The 24,257-nt window shown below is 43.6% G+C and overlaps 1 protein-coding gene across 2 annotated transcripts in view; it reads left to right on the forward strand.

Moving 5' to 3' along the window:
• The window catches only part of epha4b (eph receptor A4b), a 79,075-nt gene that overhangs the window by 47,370 nt on the left and 7,448 nt on the right, over positions 1-24,257 (forward strand). For both annotated transcript variants that reach the window (XM_053884434.1, XM_053884435.1), the window contains exons 9-14: positions 452-614; positions 3,137-3,245; positions 15,084-15,151; positions 15,608-15,733; positions 15,907-16,092; positions 22,593-22,654. In XM_053884434.1, coding sequence (XP_053740409.1) covers positions 452-614; positions 3,137-3,245; positions 15,084-15,151; positions 15,608-15,733; positions 15,907-16,092; positions 22,593-22,654 — 714 coding nt within the window. The remainder of the gene's footprint in view (positions 1-451; positions 615-3,136; positions 3,246-15,083; positions 15,152-15,607; positions 15,734-15,906; positions 16,093-22,592; positions 22,655-24,257) is intronic.

Consider the following 24,257-nt stretch of genomic DNA (forward strand, 5'->3'; position numbering starts at 1 on the left):
AGTAAAATAGCACTAATCCATGTTGCATTGTCTTCCATTACTCGCTGCAGGGAGTCGGCTTACTGCTCCACACACTTTGTTCCTCCTCGACGCACGCACACACACACACACAACACTCATAATGCAGTCAATACCATAAGAAGTCAATGAACTAGAGTCGTGGTAAGTAACTGCTTATGGTCCCCGAGTGGAGAAGCGATAAGATTTGGGGCTTGACGTCATTCAACTATAATTGTGGCTAAATGGAGATGAACAAATTCAAAGGTATTCATTCTTCTCGGGAGACGTTTCTATTGAATTTGAGGTATCTCCTCTATTACTTCTGTCGCCTCGCTCAATACACCGGCCTATTGCAGTATAAATCGGGCAAACTTTCCGTTTTACATTTTAATGTTTTCATCTGTGTGAGTGTAATATCTTAGTAATACACAGCATCCTGTCTTCTCTGCAGAACCAGCGAGAGCAGAACTACACTGTCTTGAAGACTCGCTCCAACATGATGACGGTTGATGGTTTGAAACCTGGCACCACCTATGTGTTCCTGGTGCGGGCGAAGACGGACGGAGGCTATGGGAGCTACGGTGGGGAGATCGAACTGGAGACTAGCCACGAAGGTAAAGAAGTGTTTTCCGCTCTGTCTTCTGAAATAAAGCAACAGATAAATAATATTTAAACTGAAATTTGATTTTTTATGTCTGACAAGGCCAACGTGAGCCATTTTGACCTATTAAACATATTAAATTATTGTAACACACCAAATATTTTTGGGAAATGAAAAGCTGACGACAAAAAAATAGTTTTTAAAGTGATAGTGACTACATAATAAAAAAAAGAGTTTATTACAAAAAGTAAGTAATTGGAATTGGAATAAAAAAATGCACAATATGATAGTAATTAATTTAAATAATAACATGGTATAAAAAAAATGTGAAAGCACCAGTGAGGTTCATGGATGGAGGACAATTCAGTCCATTTATTATGCCTTTGATTGAACAATTCGAGGACACCAAAAGACATGGTGAAATAAATCAGTTTTATTCAGTAACAGTAAGGAGAATTCAAGAAGAAAAGGTATGGCCACCATGCATTTACCATAACACATAATCTTTCCATTCACAGCTCTATTTATCGACTTCATTCTCTCTCGTCCTTCAAAGTCCTTCAAGCTCCATACAATCTTTTCTGTGGAATCAATGAGTATAAAACTGAAAACTGAACCAACACTAGGCTTGATTCACTTCTTCAACTTCAGAAACAAGCAATATTCCCACCTTTTATGCTTGAAAAGAATTATGAGTTACAGAGCAAACTCTGTTCGACCGCGCCTGCCGTGGCTCCTGTCTGGCTGCCGGCTTTCTATTAGCATCTCTGTCATCTTGTTTTCAAACTCTCTGACTCACCCTTCTTTCTTTTGTTCACCGTCATCCACTTTCATTATCACTTCATTACCGTACAAGCATGAGGGGTTTTCGGCTGCATGCGACCCGGTAATGTGCTCTTCAAAGCTGGCATTGATTCCCTGACAGAAAGACGGATCAATGGGTGGATGTATAGCTCTGTAGTATGCAGAATAAAGCTGGTTAACGCCTCCATATTGGCCGAGCGCTTTTGAAAAAAAGAGCGTTCATATTGCAGGGCTGTTTCTGTTTAACAGTTCTGCATCACATCCATTGATCTGAATGCCACTCGTGTGTCGGAGAGCAATTGGGTAGTTTCTCTAAACTTCAAAGTCAAGTTCAGTGCTGTGAAACAGTGAGGCAGGCGACCCCCGATCATTCATATCAACATTAGCTGATCACATCAATGCTATTGATCACTGAAGATGTGTGTATGCATTTGAGCGCGTGCCAGTGACTGTAATGGAAGATCAATGCTTCCGCATGCCTGCCTCGGGCGTCCGTTTGCTTCCTCAGCACGCACACAGACACAGTTTGGCGCAGAGAGTTTTACAAATCCGGCCGTGCTTCGCTAAGCCATATTAATGGGGCATTTATTTCTGAGCAAGGATGGTGACGTTTGCGACGTGAAATCGATGCCTCTTTATAAAGAGTTTTCTGTGTGCAACGTTTTATTTCTGATAGCTGCGGACTTTAATGTCCAATGTTGTCGCTGCTGTGCCAAAGAGGAGGAGAGTTTTTAACCACACAGCGGTTTATTTTTCTCTCTCTCTAAATTAATATTTTATTGCTGGAAGCTTTCACTTTACCGAAATTCGACAATAAATGTCGCACTGTTCTGCGACTGAAGAGCATCAGAAAGAAGCTTTACTGCAGTGTTTGGAGCCCTGCCATGATGTATGGTATAGAATCTGACACAAAGGCCGGAAGCAGAGCGAGGGGCAGATAAGTGGATCCCCAGTCTCATTGGGAGTGACTAAAGCGGGCAACACATACCAATGATCTGACTGTTTTTGTCCTGGTTTTGCTACGGCAAACACCTGTCTGTTATAAGATTGTGCTGTAAGACAATCCAGTGGTCTATGGTGCGTTGAGAGTGAATTTGCCTGGAAAATTGGGGATGAAAACAACAAATTCTCTCTCACAAGGCTTCAAAAATCATGATTGTAAAGTGTACTTTGGCATCCACACACATAAATCTGCCAGTGCATATTGACCTGAATGTTTCCCCTCCTACATGCAGTTCAAAAACATTGACTTTAGATGGTATAACGCAGCTGATAAGGCTATGCGCTTCACTCATGATGTCAGCAGGTTCGCACTGTCAGTGCAGCTGATGATTGTATCCGGTGCCATTCATACCAATTTCACATTGAATTTCAAAAGTGAAACCTAAGAAAAAGCCAATGTGTGACACCTTGGGAGTAAGAATTTGTTGCATGGTTGTGGTGATGCAGGAGGCGAGCTGAATGAACTTTTAGTTGCATCATTTAGTTTCAGGATTTTTCAGTTTCAACACTCTATCATCATCTGCACCACAAGAATCACCACCTGATTTTTTTCCATCATATTTCATGGTCAGCATAGACAGACGATGTGTTGAGAAAGGACCGTTTGATACTAGTTCAAAAGAGTAGAGGAAGACAACCAATGGACTTCAAGGATGCTGTATATGAACCAAAGAAAGAAAAAGATTTTAAAAAGTGCTCATGTGTTTCTTTGTACTGTCCTGTTCGTAGATGTTTTGGCAATCGGAGACCCCAACCAATCGACTATATTGGCCGTGTCTATCGCGGGTGGCATCATCCTCCTGATCTTTTTGGTGACTTGTTTCGTTGTCAGTGGGAGGTAAGTAACGTTTTCCCCCCTAAAACAAGCACACACTGGGTTAAACACACATGCAACACCGGCAAAACCTCCTACTTACTCTGCAGTATCCCCCTCGCTCCCCAAGCTGAAGCAGATACTTCAACTATGACATTTATAGTGCCGCCAAAGCCGTAGCGAAGACTGCATGTGAGCAGCTCAGACCTTCTATGATCACTCTCTTTGAAGGTTAGGCTGCTGTTAATACTCCATCTCAAAGAGAAGCAGGAGGAGGAGATGAGAGGCAGCAAGGGAAAATAAAAGAATGCCAATTGGTGCGAGGCTCGAAGATGAAAGGAGTTGGAGGACTGCTCTGTGGGACCAGAAACAAAAGGAGAGGGAAGAAAGGAATACAGGGGGTCGCGGAGGCAGCATTTAGAGCAAGGAAGCCCGAACTTCCCGATCCACACAAACCTCCTCCAGCTCTTCCCGGGGGATCCCGAGGTGTTCCCAGGCCAGACCGGAGACAGAATCTCTCCAGCGAGTCCTGGGTCTTCCCCGGGGTCTCCTCCCGGTAGGACATGCCCGGAACACCTCCCCAGGGAGGCGTCCAGGGGGCATCTGGATCAGATGCCCGAGCCACCTCAGCTGGTTCCTCTCGATGTGGAGGAGCAGCGGCTCCACCCCGAGCTCCTCCTGGATGACTGAACTCCTCACCCTATCTCTAAGCGTGCGCCCAGCCACCCTGCGGAGGAAACTCATCTCAGCCGCTTGTATCCGCGATCTCATCCTTTCGGTCATGACCCAAAGCTTGTGACCATAGGTGAAGGTGGGAACGTTGATCGATCAGTAAATCGAGAGCTTCATCTTGTGACTCAGCTCCCTCTTCACCACGACAGCGACCGCATCACTGCTGCTGCACCAACCCGTCTATCAATCTCACGCTCCCCTTTTCCCTCACTCAAGAACAAGACCCTGATACTTAAACTCCACCACTTGGGGCAAGAAAACTCTCCACCGACCTGGAGAGAGCAAACCACCTTATTCCGGTGGAGAACCATGGCCTCAGACTTGGAGGTGCTGATCCTCATCCCGGCCGCTTCACACTCGGCTGCAAACCGCCGCAGTGCCTGCTGATTCATGTGATTTAACCTCCCTATAACTTGGTGTTTGTACTCGATGAGCTGGACTTGATCAGCCTTCAGTTAAAATAAGAAAAGCACACTAAAAAGATTAGTATTGATTCAGGTGATTGCTTCTCAGGCTGAGTGCTCTATTCACTATTGACCAGTAGAATGTAATCAGTTAGAGTCTCATCTGTGGAAGAGAAGCCGACACGCCTCCCAAAACATGTGTAAAACAGCAAACTCACAAGTGTGTGTTTTTAATTATAGGGAAGAAAACAAGCTGCTAAAATGGTGCGGCGGAACATATGATGTCACGTACTAATCAGCTTCACAGGCTGCGAGGTGTTAACTAGGTTTTACAGAGGGGTCGATGCTCCGCCATCAATTTCACGCCCCGCGTTCGCCCCCCCCCCATCTATCTTTCCTCCATTTAGATGTGAGGCCACTTAAGAGGAAGTCGTGTTGATTGCTGCTTTCTATTAAATAACATCTGCACATCTGTCATGTGTGGAAGAGCGGCGTGCGCGCAGCCGCGCGGAGATCAAAGCAGCGTCACTCCAGAGACAAAAGTGGAGCTGGAGGGGGCTGAAAGATGGACAGAAGAGTGGCGACGGAGCGACAGAAGCGGAGGATGAAATGAGAACGTATTAGCTCGGAAGTGGGGTGATAGAAAACAGCGGAGAGAGAAGTACATCTTCACTGCCTGGGAGAATGTGTGGGGCTGGAGGAACATGACTGGATGAAGGGCGAGATGTGAGTTTTACTTCTGAACTAGTGTGTATAGTATTCCAGCTCACTGTTGGTTAATGGGGGCGTCAGAACTCGACGCAGCATTGGTTCAACCGCCTGCAACCTTCTGATCTTTCTAAGTCACCGAGCAATAAAGAAGGATGGAGGAGGATCTTCACATGTGGGTCAGAGGTGGGGATTCTCAGCTGGAATGCTCCCACCCAAGTGGAGAAGCGAACACCTAGTGGATAAGCTTTGGATGAGCGAACCTGAGCGTTGTGTGCGGTGATAATGAACATTTTGCAATGTAGTTTAATATATTCTGACAAGTAACTTTTATGCTGGTTCACCTCAACACAAAGTTAGATATTGAGCTCACGCTTTCAAGCTTCATCTCCGGAGCGTGGAATGGTCGCATCGTAATAACAAGCGTGGTGAGAGCATCTGAAAAAAATAAATAAATCAGGACTCCATGTTCTTCTCATCTCTTCGATTAAACCTCTCATTTCTTCCTGTGAATCAGCCTCAGATCCCTTTCACTGCTGGTCCCTTCTTAGATTTCTCACCACTCCATCACGTTCAATTTCAATGCTCCTCTGACTTCCTGCTGCTCATTTCCTGTTCCGTTGCATAAAATTGGGGTAAAGCCCAGTCAACTACTCAACGTCACATCGAGGGTTTTCTTTTAACTGTTCACTTAATGCCAAACTGTTGGCTCCATTCTTCCCAAAAGGCATCACTCCCATTCACCGCACAATCCAGACCACCTTTTCAACCACCGTTCTATAAAATTGCAACGCGCGTTCGGCCACATAAACAACCCTCGCAGCCGTCGTTGGCAGCACCCTAAACAGCGCTGCCTCATAAACCGGCTGATTTGCAGGTCATTGTGTTCTGTCACATTTAGCATGCCACTGTTATGCTATTGTTACCACAGGAGGGGAAACATGAAAAAGCGACAAACGCTCCTCAGACACGGCGCGGCACTGACAAATCGCAGCGGTTATTGTTGTGCGACTGCCATTACAGTTCCACAAGTGCACGTTCGGCAGTGCAAAGTTGCTGATCTGGTTCTCCAGGCGGTGATTTTGCAGGCTGGCAGGTGCGAGTGATGGGGAAAAGCAAAGTCACTGGCATAACAGTGGATTCAGCAGATGGCTTTTTTGTTCCAATAACGTCGTCCCTTTTGCCTCACAATAGTCGTTGGAGCGTCAAGATCTTATAAAGTTACATCAAAACTCAATTGCTCTACAGCGATTTTACAAAACATATAATACTATTCACAGTGAAAATGAATAGGAAGTTCAAGACGAATGACTGCAAAAGATAAGATTTGTGGTTTCAAATCACTTTATCAACTGAAGTACCGTAAATTCTGGATTATAGAGCGCACAGGTATATTAGCCACACCCACAAAATTTAAGAAGGAAAATAGATCTTGCTCAAACATAAACCGCGGGTGCAGTGGTGCTGTCAGCACCGTAGAGAGGTCAGTGGTGCTTAAAAATGCATGAGGATCACTTCTGAACTAGTTTTGAAAACAGGGAATGGAGACTGAATGATGAAAAAATACTCGCAGGGTTCAGACCGCGAGAAAAAAGTAGCCGCTTATTGTACGTATATTGCAGTAAAATGCGCACTACATCTTTCCATCACAACAATAATGTACAAAAATGTGGAAAGCTGCGTATCAAGTTATTACAGACAAAAAACAGATGTTAAACAGCGGGACATTGGAGAGCATGACAAGCTCTTATTTTACTCCGTGGGTGTGTACAGAAAGAGTTTTTCAGGTTTCTGCTAGAGAGAGGGAATCGCTCCATCTCTACCTCTTGAGTATTGTGAAAGCTTTTTGGATTTGACAGCAGCTCTCCTCATGCTGGCAGGAGAACTCTACTTTCAAAATATAATGGAACCGTGATAAGTTCTCCCACAAATCAGGCGAGTACAGTAACGGAAGGAAAGGGTTCCTTTCTTACAGGATATCTTCCTTTTCCTTATCACTGACCTACTTTACTTGAAGTCCTTGTTTTGTCCTGGATGGAAAATCTTGTGGAACAAAGCTGTGAGGTAACTGCCAGGGATGAAATATTATAAACAGAATTGTTCAGGGCTGCTCCGAGAGGTGAGACATTATCACACCGCGGTGGTGAAAAGAAGGTTTTCTCTGGTGAGTTTCTCCAGCTTTTCAGCCAAGAGTGCTGCAAGATATTATCTAAACAGGATCTGAGCTATCAGAGATGGACCTTGGCTTTGTGCGGCCCCTAAACAGGCAGTGTGTGACCCGGTATGCACAACGTCAAACCAGAAATCTCAATCTGAATCTTCTCTTTCAAGTGCTATTTTAATTTTTTTTTTTTTCTTTTTGAGTTTTTTTGTTTGTTGCTTTTAGCATTTTAATATTTTTAATAACTTTAAATTTATATACTGATTTACTCACTCAGTCACGTCATAACCAAAATATTCATAATAAGTGGACGGGAGATATATATATATATATATATATATATATATATATATATATATATATATATATATATATATATATATATATATATATATATATATATATATATATATATATATATATATATATATATATATGTATATATGTATATGTATATATATGTATATATAAAACTTTATAAAAGACGCACAAAAAATATCATCCACCTTCATCCTCTCATATCAAATATTAAAATCTAATCTCATTTGTCAGAAAATTCTCAAATTATTCAGGTTTTTTAAATCAAGTCCAACCAATTCTTTAAACATTTTTGTCTATCATATCTCCCTTGGAAAATCATATCATTATACATAATGTCTTTTCTAATGACTTCTTTCTTTCCTCCTGTTTCCTGTTATTCAGATCTCTTTCCGTCTTATATTTCCACCAAGGTCTTCACTCGTACTTGCCCTTCGTAGTTCAATAAACTCACAGGTCATGTTTTCATGTAGTTTCAGTGTATTATCTTAAAAATGACTTCACATTCCTAGTCCTGTTTAACGCCCAGAAACACTTGGGAGAACATCAGAAACTGTTGTTTTTAAATTAAAACAGAAGCTAAGACACAATAACACAACCACGTCTGCCAAAATGTGTGAAATTGACAACACGAAAAATCTTCCAAATAAGTGTCCCTGTCGTGGGTGCTATTGTCTGAATGACAAACACGCCGACGACGATTTGGCAGCTGGCGCACAATACAAAACAGACCAAGTGTGGGAAGGTGTGCGTGCATATGTGCGATGACGCGTGTGTGCGGTTATTAAACAGATTTGTACGTGTTGCTGGGAAGAGGTGAATTAATGCTGCTAAACTGGATACCGCGTCGTCTGCAGAAAGTCCGGAACACGTGTCGCCACAGGTGCAAATGCAAATGAGCAGATGTTTTATTGAGATTGACCGAATGTCCCATAAACGTTAGACACATTCAAACCGGTTTATAGCTCATTGAAATACATTTATTGGATGGTACAAGCATGAGCTAATCCGGCGGCGCAGCATTAGCCACGTCAAGGTACACTTCGTCGCAGGTGTTGCTATTTTCGGTCTGCATACCGTTACCAACGTTTCCGAACTGAGCGTTAATGAAACCGACAGATTTAGTGGTCATAACTCTCCCGCTAATCATTGGAACAATTAGCCGGCGCCGAGTAAATCTTTTTACAGTGCGGTCAGAGAGTGTCGGGTCGATGGCGCGAGAGCCTCGGCTTGTTGTTTCCATGCTCTTTCGGCTCTTAATGAATTATCCAGCATCAGAATTTTAAACGGTAGGGTTTATTAGCAGGCGGGCGGCCAACGCATCTTCGGGAGGAAAGCGCCGCACCATTTTGTTGTGAAATAATGAGTGAATTGAATTCATTGATTTCGCTCCCAGTGATAATATTTCATTTAATAGCTTGATATTAAATGGAATCACCATTATCATGAGTAATGATGGCGGCAGACGCCCGGAGCGGGGCTGTGTGTGTCCATGTGTGTGGTACCGGGGGGAAATGAGACAGTGTGCAAAGGGAGGATAGATGTGTTATTTCATTGTGTCATGCTGAAGGGGTGACTAATGTTTTACTGATTTCATTTTTCTAGTCTTTTTGATTAGCGGAGGGAAAATAATGTGGCGAGGCAGGAAATGAAAAACTGAGGATAATATGTTTGTGAATGAGTGTGCGGCAGCATCGGATCCTGTCTGACCCTTCCATGTCCGAGAATGTATGAGATTCCCCGCCTGTCCTCCAGCAGTTCATCTTATAAAGAGTGACCGTCCATGTTCCAAATGAAAGGCGACTACTTCAGCGCCATGTCTCAGGTTGAAGCAAGTCCAAGGTTATTCTTCATAACAGCGTTGTTCACTTGCAGTTTTAAAGGTTGGAGCTATTAAAGGCTGCTCCGCCTGACAGTATCAGGGGTTTATCTGTGCGTCATGAGTCTTGAGGTTCACTGGGAGGCCAGTGGGCCATCAGCGGACTTTTGACACCCCCTGTCTGGGCCCGACAGAAATATATCACTCTACTAGTCTAATGTTTCGATGTCAAGTCAGCATAGCATGTAGGTTGCTGGTTTGATTCCAGCTCAAGACATTCTATCGCTGCCCACTTCTATCAGCATATGAAAGTATAGAGAACTGCAAAATAAAAAAGAGTAATTTTAAAGATGCTCAAACTTTATAACAACTCTAGATTCACCATTTATCTGCCTTTTTCCAACAAATTTCTGCTTACTACAGACACATTTACAGTAAACAACATCAGAAAATATGTATGCGGAATTTGACAGCGTAAGTGGCACCTAGCTCCATCTACATAGACGCGAATATAAATATTTTCAACTAGAAATATGCCCGGTCATTGTCAGGACCAGTGTTCTAACCACGGACTTAGCTTCTATATATTTTTTTTTTTTTTTCCATTTTTTCTCATCTTATTGGTGATGGACCTACAAATTCACATCCACTGCTCCCAAAAGTGATACTCATTATATCATGATATATATATATATATATATTTTTTTTTTTTACAGAATATGATATGAGGTTTTTTTGACAGTTTCCTGAAAAAAAAAACTCAAAATAACATATATATATATATATATATATATATATATATATATATATATATATATATATATATATATATATATATTTGTTTTTGTATAAGGTTCTTGCTTATGCTTGACTCACCATCATCATCATCACCAAAAATACAAATTTCATTGTGAGACCTCAAACTGACCTCGCGGTATGTGAGTCCCAAAACTTTCTACTCTCCCGTGCCAATTGTCACTTGACTTGTCGCGTGCCTGAATTTAAAGCACACATTAAGGTTGCTATTATGTTCATCACTTTAGGTACTCCCTGCTCTGACTCCAAACCAACTTACATTCGCTTGCTTAAATGCTTCCCTCGTCTTAAAATGGCTCCCTAATAGCTCCGCTGACAATTCTGATAAGAACTTTGCTGTTGCGCTAATATACTTATGAGACTACGGCGGAGCGAGTGATTATCAGAAGCTTATCACCGAGGGTTTGTGCGGTTGTGCACCGAGCTGTCGGGCTGTAAATGTAATTGAGCGTGAAAGCACATTGCTTAATGATGAGGGACGGTAGAGAACATAGAAAAGGTTGCTGCTGCAGTTGAAGATGAAACTCATCCCAGCCACTTGGTCCACGCAAAGTGAGGGCGACTTGGACTTAATGACTAGCTACTATGCACCCGGTCGTGCCAGGAGTGTAGCGGAGCCTCTCACTGGATCATGCAAGGAAGGCGCCAGCACATGGTTTTTTGGCTCGCACCATGGTCCCATTTCATCCTTTGGGGTCAAGAATAGAGATCTCTTTACACCAATACACAATAGGGGTGTAAGAAAATATCAACACACTCCAATATCACAATACTTGAGTGCACAATATTACATTCACATTAAATATCACAATACTTTTACAATATTTTTTTAAAGTCGGCTACATTATATTTTATTTCATACATTCGCACCTGGATACGCTGCTGCTGCTGTGACAGGTTATTTTGTTTCGGGTGAAATTTAACTGTGAGTGGACTGACGTCACAACAAAAAGCTTGTTTTCATGCACATATTGTACTGCATTATCTGAGTTTTCCCCTCAGAAAGGTGGCACTACTTACAGTGCATTGTTGAGACAGTATCGCAATGTGTCGTATCACCACTCCTGTATCGCAAAATACCATGGGTGTCACGGAGCAGACTCTCTTTAGATGTGAGCTTCACCTGCAGATTAGAAGGCACCTTTCCATGCACTTCTCCATCTGCTGCTTCTTTAAAGCACAATAGACCTGCTTCCTCGTCCAACAGGAGAAGAAGTAACCTTGACTGTTTTCTTTCTTTTGATCCAGCCCCTTACAAAAAGTACCGTTACTCGACGCTTCTTTATGTTTCGTCCGTCTTCCCGCTGCACAAACGCCGCCTGTCCACATGCGTTATGTTACCCGGTGGGTTTCTGTTCCTATGGCTGTGCCTCCCCTCCATGTGATTGCATGTTACTTGGTATGCAGGCTCGAACCCCCATTGTTCGCTCTTGCCTGTCAGCACTCTTTTTTCCCATCTCCAACTCTCTCTTTCTCTCTCCCTTCATTTCTCTTTCCAGCCCCTTGTGTCGACTCTTCCTTCTCTTAGAGGACACAAAAAAAAAAAAACAAAGCGAGTAAAGAAAATGTCGGCTAAATGGATGGAAACATTAGACAGGAGACAAACTGCGGTTTATTGGAAGAAAGGAACGTCTAAACTTAATGGAAGAGTTGGTGAAATAAAAGAATACACAGGAGAGACAAAGGGAGGCAAAGGAGAGAATGACAGGAAAAGAGAGCAAAATCGGGGAGGGACTCGGCCAACTATAATAAATGGATGGCGCTTTATGAAGGTGGAGGCTTGCGAGCCGGATGACAAATGGGTCTCGAGTGACAGAGTATTATATTAAAAAGTAAATTGATATGCAAATGTGGAGTGTGTGGCTTTGGAGGACAGGGAGAGCCTGTTGTCCCCGCCGGAGTGGAACAGAGAGAAAGGTGAAGGCTCGGGGGTGATGGTGATATCAGAGTCCATTAGTGTGTGTCTGTCTGTGTGATTTGTGCGGGAGTGTGTACTTACATGTACAGTTATCGGAGCGCGTGTTGCGTTGAGAGCAAAATGGAGCAGCAATAGCTCACACCGTGACAACGTATGAAGCGGCTTATGAAAGACATTCGACATACCAACACTGGAGACATATGAGTCGCAATTGTGAAAAAGGTGCACATCTTTCTTCAGTTCTTACTGCCACTTCAGCTCTGTCCAAAACCATAGTCAAGTTGATGCTACAGTTGGGGCTTGTGATCTCACACTAGCATTAAACTAAAACTGCAAACTTGATTTTGATGCCCAGTAAGACTGAGTAAATAATGTAACGCTCACAAAAGAAATAAATAAATAAAAATACAAGATGGCCACATTTTCACATGGAAATAAATAAATAAAAAAACAAACTAAATAGCTTTACTGACATGTCAGAATTTTTCATGAAGGTCAATGTTGCGATCTGCCTGCTAAATCCTATCCAGACACATCGCGGTCGCATCCATAGTGTTGACAATCTTTTACGAACTACAGTTGCTTGGAAAACCTTCAACAAAAGACAGTGGCTTTCCGTTTGGTAAAGAAAGTGCTTGCTGCTGATGATATCTTGAGCCATGTTGTAAATAAAAGTATTTTAAAATATCCCAATTTAAGGTTTAACCTGTCAGTATAACCGCTTGCTTTGGGTTTATTTATGAAGAAGGCGTGCAGTTGGAAGCCGGTAAATAAGCCGCTGGATTTTCAAGGAAGTTGGACGGAATGACGTGGCGATTGTTCACTGACAACACATTTGGACATTTCCCAGCAGGAAAACAGCGGCGTAATCACCAACATCAACAGCAGCAGTGCTCTTCATTAGGCGCCTGTTATTTCGTGCCAGAACTGGAAACTCTCACACGCAGGTTCAGTTTCGCTAATGGTAATTACACCTGTGCTGTTTCTGCTTTCAAGCTGAAGTATCTGATGTGGACAGCGAGCGAGGGGAATGAATCAAGTTTGACATACATGAAGAAGGGTGTAATCTATCATGGGAAACGTGTCGTTGATGTCAAAGAACTGCTTTTATTATTTTGCTCAGCTCATCCTTCACGTCCGGAAAGGAACCTTGAGGAGGCTTATTTAAATAGCTAAGGTCGTTCACGGAGAAATAAAAGGTTAGAAACGGCTCAGACAAATGGTAAATGAAAGACATTTAAGATTCTGTTACGTGTGGTGATGGCGATGTTGTTCCTTCAGTCTAGCTTTATTAAACTTGTGTTGCACCAGATGTAAAAACCTGGCTCATTCACCGCGTGATGAGTCACGTCAGTGGTCACTTGTATTTGTCTGACGGCGGAAACAGGACGGGAAACAAATCAGGAGCCGCGGCCGCGTCAGGTTTTGTGCAATGTTTAAGACGGCGGAGCTAATGATTCATGACACCTCTAACTGGAGAGGAGAAAGGAGTCGCTCTGTAATTACTATGGAAATGTGTTCATTTCCCATCAGACGCCGGGGCTTGTATCCGCAGCCACGCACCCAGATACACACAGGCAGCAGCGATGGAGATCTGCTTTTAAGTCTGCTTTTGGTCGGTGGCACCCGTGGGATTATCACAGCGGGAGCAGAGGTGTGACCCCAGACCCCGTTGCCCATATGTTCCCAACACATGCCCTAAAGCGCAGAGTGTGTCATGGGGGTAATGATGGTCCCTTGGTGTTCAACTGGCGTGATCCCAGCTGATAACCAGGTGACACCCCTTTCCCCCCCCAGATGCTGTTGAGATAATTATGCCTCCTCCCTTTTATCCCCGAATACCAGTGTCCGGTCTGTACCTCTTATGTGTCCCCATGGGTGTTATTCCCCGGACGAGCTATTGATGTCTGGGTTCCGTCGAGCGTTCAGCTGTGTAACATCAACACAAGGATTAAAGAGCCAAACAAGACCACCTCTCTTTCTAGTCCTCTCTAATCCAGAGTCTAAAAAATGACTTCTGAAAGCAACTGACCTGTTATGTGCACTGTTCTTAAGAAACAGAGCATTGACTCTTCTATCCAACATATATATAAAGCCAGTTTAGATAAGTCTGTTAGGGAGGATAGATGCTTTTGACGATAGAAACAAGGCACTCTGCTTGATGTGCTATCTGCTCAGATAAGTCTATTTAAGACCATAAAGTTATTTTAGCTCTCAAGGTTTGCTGTTGCGTATGATTTATAATAGACTTTTTTTTGACTGCGCTTACTCCCGCTTTTTTCCTGATAAAACACAACACAAAGTGTGTATATGAAAAGTAGCGGCAAAGCTACACACATGCAGCGCAGGTAGCATTGGAAAACCTTCTCTCCTTACCTTCGTGTATTTATTATCATAAACTTTTACATTATTACATTAGAAATTTGCAAACCTTTTCATAAATAAAATCTGCAATAAACAGCAACATTAGTGAATCGTACCTTTTGTCGAGTGACACAGCTATTATTTCAAAACTCAATAAATTGTGTTTAACATCTAAAACCAAACATCTTTTTAAAATAAATATTGTTTTTTTTCCGAGCCACACACATAAACACATCAAGGAATACGCGCTCTAAGGTGTACACGGGTTCATCATCTGGTTTGTGAAACAGAGCAACTTAAACAAGGCCTCACAGCTGGGCACCAGCAGTGACTCGATCAATTTGTCAATACTTGGCCTCGATCTTTAAGCTCACCAACCGTAGTATGAGGCAAAGGGTAGAGAGGGGCATTGATGTGTGCAAAACTATGAGGACGTGGTGATGACCACAGGGGATAGGAGGAAAAAAAATCTAGAGTTTTTTCAGTCGACTGATGTTACTCCCTGATCTAAGTAATCGGGAACTGCTGAAAAAGTAAAGCCAACGCGCAGAATCAACAGTGATCTGCTCAGTCTGCGTGTGTTTACGTGTGGATTGTTGACCGTCTGTACTTCCTTTTCCAGGCACTGTGGATACATCAAAGCCAAGCAGGACCCAGATGAAGAGAAGATGCAGTTCCAGCATGGCCGAGGTGAAGACCAATAAACCCCACAAACAATATTGACTTCTCAACAAGGCAAATGTCTTGCGTCACTGGAGCAAAAGTACCTTTGATGTAGTCCTCTAACCAGTTCATAAAATAATCCGCTGCACATACATTGCGCAGACATCCGTCTGGGTGGAAATGCGATTGGAGGAAAACCAATTTGCTTCCCATTTTTTGCATAATATTTGCTGGCTGATCCGAGCTCCTTATGGGTTCCTGTTAAAACTGTGAGTCATTATAACACCATTGCAAACAAGTTATGTGTTTGATTATATAATCATTCTCATACCCACGCTTTTCACCGTATTTTCACACCGCAAGATGTGACAGTTTTCTCAAACATTGTACGACGGCGAACTTAGGACAAAAACACCTCGAAACTTGTACGCCTTCCTCTCATTCCAACGAGTCTTTAAACTCCTTAAATCTCCATATTCACAGTCAAACTTCCTGGCAGCAGAACCTACATCCATCCTCACACCTATGAAGACCCCAACCAGGCTGTCAGAGACTTCGCCAAGGAAATCGACGCTTCCAACATTCGAATCGAGCGAGTCATTGGAGCGGGTGAGTTGGCGAAGAGAATGCATTCGTGCATGCTTCCAAAGAAATGTCCTCAAATTTAAAATTATTAAGCCGACTGGGTCAAACCCAAATGATATATTCAACTAAAGTACATCACAGAAAGCAAAGCAGACCAAAAAAGAAAAATTTTCATGTGTATGTAAATGTGTGTGTAGGCGAGTTTGGCGAGGTGTGCAGTGGTCGGCTGCGTGTTCAAGGAAAACGGGAGATCTACGTCGCTATCAAGAGCTTGAAGGCCGGATACTCTGACAAACAGAGAAGAGACTTCCTGTCTGAGGCGTCAATCATGGGCCAGTTCGACCATCCAAACATCATCCGACTGGAGGGGGTGGTCACCAAATGTGAGTGAACAACCATTTCATGTCCTTCAGGTTGGTGTCATTGCACACCTCTGAGAAGGAATAAGCATGCATATATATATGTGTGTGTGTGTGTGTGTGGCAGTCAGGAGAGCTGTTGGAGGTGAGCATGGATCAGATCAAAGGTCCATTACCATGGTAACGTGTTACTGACGCACGGCGACCGTCTCCCCTCGAGCAGACTCTTGTTAACTTCCCATGATTGTGTGAGGTGGTTAGAGAGCCAGCGTGTGTGTGTGTGTGTGTGTGTGTTCATTAAGGTGAGGTAGACAATGGCCTGGTTCAACAAGATAGCCGATTTGTTATCGCTGCTCGCCGCTGGAACACGCTCCCTCTCTCCCTCTTCATCTATCTCTCCCTTGTCTCACACTCCTGCCTTCACTCTCGGTGTCCATCTAATCTTCTCATTCGATCTCCGCCCGCTCTGCTCGTCCTTCTCCCCGGTTCCTTTCTTCTCCCTCGCCAAAAACACTGTTGTCAGCTTGAAGGATTCAGCGGGAAGATAATTACAGTGCAGATAACCGAGTGTTTGTGCCGAAGTTGAAGTTCAACTAATTGGTATTAAGAGAGAGCGATGATAAGGCGACCGGCCGACTAATAATAAAGTTGTCATATGACTTAGTAAGCAGTAAACTGCTAAAACTGCATCATAAAGTCAGTGTTTGCTGATTCAGCTTCGCAGCAAGTAGATCCCCAGCCATTTTCAAAGTGGAGTTTTATAGTTTCTACGCATTAATGTGTTGCCTGTGCACTCCGGTTTCCTCCTCTAGTAGTTATTGGGTGACTCTCATTGCATGTGATGTCTATCTATCTATCTATATATCTGTCTATCTATCTATCTATCTATCTATCTGTATGTCTGTCTGTCTGTCTGTCTGTCTGTCAGTCTGTCTGTCTGTCTGTCTGTCTGTCTGTCTGTCTGTCTATCTACCTGTCTGTCTGTCTGTCTGTCTGTCTGTCTGTCTATCTACCTGTCTATCTACCTGTCTGTCTGTCTGTCTGTCTGTCTACCTGTCTGTCTGTCTGTCTGTCTGTCTGTCTATCTATCTATCTATCTATCTATCTATCCATCCATCCATCCATCCGTCTATCTATCTATCTATCTATCTACCTACCTACCTACCTACCTACCTGTCTGTCTGTCTGTCTGTCTGTCTATCTACCTGTCTATCTACCTGTCTGTCTGTCTGTCTGTCTGTCTACCTGTCTGTCTGTCTGTCTGTCTGTCTGTCTGTCTATCTATCTATCTATCTATCTATCTATCCATCCATCCATCCATCCGTCTATCTATCTATCTATCTATCTACCTACCTACCTACCTACCTACCTGTCTGTCTGTCTGTCTGTCTATCTATCTATCTATCCATCCATCCATCCATCCATCATCCATCTATCTATCTATCTATCTATCTATCTATCTATCTATCTATCTATCTATCTATCCTCTGAAGAACCCAACACTGATAAATAATAGCATATCTCTCTCTCTCTCTCTCTCTCTCTCTCTCTATATATATATATATATATATATATATATATATAGATAGATAGATAGATAGATAGATAGATAGATAGATAGATAGATAGATAGGTAGATAGATAGATAGAGAGAGAGAGAGGGGAGAAACTAACCCACCCCACATCCAAATATAAATCTCTATGCATGTACCCCACTATTTTGTTTCCCAGTTGTTGCACTAGACGCTTCTGCTCCGAGTTAATGTCTCCGCTCGCACCTCGTGGTGCAGATTACACGAGGGATAGAGAAAAGCAAATGGATGACAGAAAGAGAGTTGTAAACATGCAGGCGGACAAACACAACCGTGCTCCTCCAGCCTTTCTGGGACATGAAAGATTTCCGATGTGGCGCCCACCGCGCTCGGTGGCACTTACGCCACCAACAAAAAGAGCAAATGCATATGCATCAGCTTTTATCATGAATATTAATAATTCATAAAGTTAATTGGATGTGTTTTTAGCGTCATGAATATTCAGCAGCGTGCCTATTAAGAGTGAGACCTCCTTGCATCTCTAATTCATTTCTTCCCGCTTGTAACGCTTGTAAGAAACGTGGTGACCTTTGATTTCAGGACTGAAGCAGTTTGTTCAACAACAACAGCAAACTGAATAAAAACGTGCCTCTTTACGTTTGACAGGAGCAAAGCCTTCCTCCCTCCATTTGCTTGACAATGATCTGAAGCCAAAACTATAAGATTGGGAGTTAAAAACTTTGCGCTTTATTGCGCTTCAGCATATAATCCATAGCTTTGTTTTGCTCGTGTCATTATCCCCACCTGTCTTCACGGCACATTGAGGAGCTGATAGAGCCCCTCGGAAACAAATCTCACCAGTGTAGCAGTTATTTCACAGGTCACAGCCCAGGGTGTGTGCCAGAGAGCGAGGGGGTGAGAGTTGAGATGGGTCAATAACTCCTTCAGGCCTTTTTTTCAACCGCACCAGCTGGTCCCTTCACACCAGACTCGGTCTAATCAGACAGGATGACCCCGTTGGATTGGGGCTCAGGTGTGGCGGAGTGGTTTGTGTGGGTGGAAAAGGGCGCGGACTCGAAGTTGTGTTTTCTGCCAAGACATTCATCAAACTCTTAAATCACAATTGCAGAAGATGCCACTGATCAAAATCTATGTAATTTTAGAAAACATTCAAGATCGGAAAAAAAATGCGATTTTAAGCTGTTATTGTGCAGTAGGAGCTATAAAACTGTTTCAAGAAGCGAGAAAACATTAACAAGGATTATCTTATCCTATTACTGTATATCAGTTTAGGAAATGACCTCAAGGAGGGCGTCATGTTTTTTTCCAAAATCGAGTTTTTTTCAAGTTCAATGCCTTCATTCGCACATCCTCATAAAAATGTTGTGGACATCAACCTATCGGAATATAATGCATAACACCATCGCAATGATACCAAACTCATGGGCAGCAGTATAAGGAAAACGACAAGGCCAATCCTTAGAATTCACAACAATGCATCACTCCCACCAGCCAGTGGTTCAGAAACGTTGGCAGAAAATACCTGCATCTGGAAAATGCTGTAAGAATGCTGACCTCCATACAATCCTTCGCCTCTGCTTTTCTGTACGATGGAGCCGTTGTGTTTACAAATGAAAACAGGCCAGGTGTTGTATGCATTTATAAGGGGATCCATTATTATTACATAGCTTAAAGATGGTGGACTTGGTACCAGTTTATATAGCAAGACAATAAATATCTCTTCCGAATGAAGACTAGGAAATAGATGCGTATGAATTTGTGTGAGTATTGCCTCATAGAATTGCACTATGATACAGTGACATGTTTTCTGGTAACACACAAAAGTTCACGCTATTGCTTTATTGTTTATCCACAACAAGAAGATATCATTAGAAATGGGTTTAAAGGAGGACACTCACTGTTTTACAAAGCCCCTGAAGCTGTGGCAAGTGGTCGAGGAAACCTCTTTAAGGAGGAAAACAACAGCGCACTGAGGATATTGTTCGACTCTTTAACCAATTTTGTGGCAGCACAGTGGAGCAATGGAAGCAAAAAACAGAAAGAAAATGTCACATTACAGATCAAATCTGGTCTTTAAAGAGGAAGTAAGGATATGCTGGGTAATATATTAATAATTCATTTCATTTATAAATGGGATACAAGCACTTTTTTTTTAATCTGCAATTTATAAAATGACAGTTGATAATGTCGGCAGGGGAAGGTTGTATTTTTTTCTAATTCTGCGACAAAAGGCTCCCGCTTTTCGTTATTTTCTGTGAGTATATCCTATCAGCTCTAAACCTTGTAAGCTCTCAATGTGCCACTTTAATAACCTACTCCGCTGCCTGAACCTGATTGTCACTATTGTCATGCTAATTCCAGCGCCACATGCTGGAGTAGACAGGAAAAAAAAGGTCCTTCTTTCTGAGGAACGTGCAGCAATCCGTCCCCTCCCCATCCCCTTATCTCGCCTTTATCTCCCCCGTCTCCCGTTTTAGCCATCCGTCGTTGATGTGTTTTACAATCGCTGCAACAATCGGCTCATTTGGAAAACCCTCAATTACCGGGCTCCATCTCATCTGCCCACCTCACCAGCGCTCCCTCACGCACCCCCAGCTGCTGATAGAGGTGCGGCTGAAACTATGGATATTGTGTGACCAGTTGTACTTATTTGAAGAAACAAGAGGTTTGAGAGTCAGTGATTCAAGCACAGAGACACGTGGGAGAGGTGGAGGGCAGACAGGAAGATAGGGCACAAGGGTAAGGAAATGAGGCATGGGACTTGAAACAAATGAGGGCCACCCAGTCGATGCACGAGGAGATTTCAGGAGGTTGTCGAGAGGAGAAACGGCGGCGAGAGAAACGTGAGGAAATGAGAGGAGATGAGGAGGCAAAGAGGGGAGGAGAGGTGAAGAGATAAGCTTATTGAGTTTCTGTCTCCCTTTCGGCGCAGGCCCCGCGCACTGGCACGGTGCTTCCCCCGAACAGAGATCTGTCCCGCGTTAAAAGCATTTTATCATTTAGTTCAGGACCTTAACATTAATCAATACAGCAGTTATTTCATTTTCTAGTTTGTACCTTGGGCTGCCTCATTCAATAATGTGGCCGTGTTGGCCACTGGCGCATACACACACACCCAGCCTCTAGTAATGTAAGAGCCCACATATTCAGATCCCTTCATTTTCACCCACACAGCGGCGGCCCTCCAAATGTCTTTTCGCAGGTGCACTGTATGGATGTTGTTCCGACAACTTTCATACTCCAAGTGTGATAAACCTCAGAAGAGGAGCGACAACACTTCCTACATTCATTTAATGAAGAGCTGGAAAGGAGATCAAACTCGCCCCTGATCTACTCCATTACATACTCCAACTGGCAGAGCATCAATACCCAATTTGCACACACATCCGTACACCAGGAGGTGTTTGGAACGGAGTTGCTGCATCGCTCCTGAAAGCGGTGAAACGGCAATAGACTGTTGTGAATATGAATGTGATTAGTTAATGAGGCTCTTTCAGGGAGAAATTTAAAAGTGCCACTCAGCTTTTGGGGGGAAATGGAACCTCCAAATAAGCTCAAGGGTGTGTGTGCTTTTGCAAAATCTATTGAGGAAACAAGCTGAAATATGTCACATGAGCACAGACATGCCAAACTGAATTACATTTCTTTATCTGTTGCCGTCATGCTCGTCGACCCCCAACCTTCATAAGACAACTTCCATATGCACTGCAGCAGTTGATGCTCCTCCAATAACCGTTTTAAAATGATTCAACTGTCCGTTTTTGCAATTCAGTGGTGACTGATGAGCAGTTCCCGCCAAGGTGAACTTGACCTTGTCTGTGTTAGACAGATCATCAGATGGTTTCTCCACAGAGAGACTAAGTGGAAAATTGAGAGTCGCAACTTTCTGGAAGGATCACACACAATGCTGCGACACAGTCCACTCGTATCTTAACCGGATCAAGCCGCTGTCATCATGCCCTTCCCGCACGCTGTGCCCTCAAAGCAGGTCTCTAACCGACACACACACACACACACACACACATCGTCACCCACACAGGCCTCGTGTGGAGATAAATGTAACCAGCAGTCCTCACCCCCAGCAGAAGAAAATCCAATTCTCTTTCACTTTTATCCCAGAGACTAATGTTACTGTCAAAGACTACACCACCACAAGAGACCTGGCCATTCTGTTGTGTGTGTGCGTGTGTGTGTGCCTGCGTGTGTGTGTGTATGTTTTCCTGCAGCCAGATAGGGAATTCATTTAAGGTGATACATTGCTGTCTTTACCTGCAATCTCACAGTAGGCCTCGGTGGTGTCGCCCCCTGCTTTTGACAGGCTTTGACCGCCTCTTCTCATATCGGTAAACTCGCAGCTTTCTTCCTCCGCCATAGGACGGCGAGAACAAATACAGACATCTGTTGAGAGTATTGTCCACACAGAAGAAGACAGGTATAGAAAAAAGGAGTGTCATGGAGAATTCTCTAACAGCCAACAAGACGGAACGCTCAATGAGAGAGATTTAAATACAAATATTCACACACTTGCTTTGTTTGCACTTGGCAAAACTTTCCCCTGCGACCGTGATAGCGTCGGTGCCTGTATATGGGAGCGTGTGATTTGCGGTACTTTGTTAGTCATTTGTAAACTTCACCAGATGTCGTGCTGGGGAGCGGGGTGCACTGGGGCCTGTCAATCACCCCGCCCTCCGTCACACACACATGCAGGTGCACGGCGATCCCACCCCCTTTCCCCTTGAGGATGATTAGTATTCATGGGATCTCAGGAGGAACACACAAGTATTCTGCTGGATTGGTCCGTCCCAATTATCTCCGAGCGTTTATGGAGAAGGCTGTCATTGTGACTGATGACGACATGTTATCCCCCAGAGGGAGGGTGAGGGGCTGGGGGAGTCACAGCTGAGGACCCCGGACATGTGTCAGGCCTGGTCCTTTTGATACTAAAAGCAACTTTTTGTGTGTTTTCTTCAGGTAAACCGGTGATGATCATCACGGAGTTCATGGAGAACGGATCTCTGGACACGTTCCTCAAGGTGAGTCACGGAATCCATACGTTTTCAGAGGGGTAGAAATTTCACACCTAAAAATGAGATGAAGATTGAATAAAAAATAAATGGCAATGCAAAGAAAAATAAAAGAGTGGAGCGTAATCCCTGTTATAATGAAGGGATTACTGCATGACTGAATCATTCACAGGGTGCGTATCTCAAAATGAACCTTCCAGAACGATGTCAGTTTGGTCTCAATGTTAGCACAGATAATGTGCATCACAGTTCAGGAGAACCAAACTCTAAACATTAATGTTCCAAAAATGTATTTTACAATTAAAGTTTTAATGATCCCTCCTTTTGTTGAAGGTAAAAAGGAATTGTGCTGACTCTCATCACTGGTAAACCTATTATCAGGGAGCCCGTTTTTTTTAATCAATAAAAAAGTGTGGCGGTAATTCTATGCTATTAACATTGACAAACTGACTGGAGTTGGTGGAGTCTGTCACTCAGTGTGTTATTACATTGACTTTTTAAGACGATCATTTGCATTAGACGGCAGGTATGGTGTCAAGGTTTATTATGGGGTTCAAATGTGAGGCGAGTTATCGGGCGGGTAGTTTGGTAAAATGTTGCTACGATGTTGTTCTGCTGGCCTCATCGGACCGGGAGTCGAGTGTGAAGCGGCCGGGATGAGGATCAGCACCTCCAAGTCTGAGGCCATGGTTCTCGACCGGAATAAGGTGGTTTGCCCCAAGTGGTGGAGTTGAAGTATCTCGGGGTCTTGTTCTCGAGTGAGGGAAAAGGGTAGCTTTTCCTCCTCCACATCGAGAGGAACCAGCTGAGGTGCCTCGGGCATCTGATCCGGATCCCCCCTGGAGGCCTCCCTGGGGAGGTGTTCCCGATAAGAGCTGGAGGAGGTTTGTGTGGATCGGGAAGTTTAGGCTTCCTTGCTCCGAATGCTGCCTCCGCGACCCGACCCAGGATAAGCGGCAGAAGAAGGTGAAGAGACACAGAATATGAATTTCCACAGGAAATCAAAAAGTGCAGCTTCATGGTGGAACTTTTCAAGTTCAGGAATGAAACCTTGGCCAGTGCAGCTTTTGCTTAATGAAATAAGATTTTTTTCTGTATCATTGGTCGACAAACAGCCAGAACTATTTCACAGTTTAAACAAACTCATCCTTCACGACAATTAAAGCCAGAAATTGTCTCAGACTGACTCCACAAGTCACACATCAGCTGAACTGTGTTTTCTAATAGAGGGTCATAAAGGGGGTCCGCTGCGCCCCCATAAAATAATGGAATGCAGTTTTATTTACTTTTACAGCTGAGCTGCGCTGCCGGAATCAATATGTGTCTTTAATTATTTTTTTATTAAGCAGCTCTCCCCGAGAACTAACAAAAGTTCACTGGCTCTCGTCCTCCTCGCTTGGCTCTCCCTTCAAAACATGTGATCGAGTTCCTCTTTAGTTTGGCAGACAACACCCGAGTCATGCGAGGAGATTTGTCAGAAATCATTTGCCACGCTCGCAACACGCGGCTCATTCGTCCGCTCCTTCTCATCTCCCTGCCCTGCGCTTGTCTCCTCTCCACGTCTGTGCTCGGACCGCCCGCCCCCCTCCCTCCCTCCTTCCTGGCAATACAA

This window comes from Synchiropus splendidus, chromosome 13, assembly GCF_027744825.2.
Source record: "Synchiropus splendidus isolate RoL2022-P1 chromosome 13, RoL_Sspl_1.0, whole genome shotgun sequence".
In the NCBI taxonomy this organism is placed as follows: Eukaryota; Metazoa; Chordata; class Actinopteri; order Syngnathiformes; family Callionymidae; genus Synchiropus; species Synchiropus splendidus.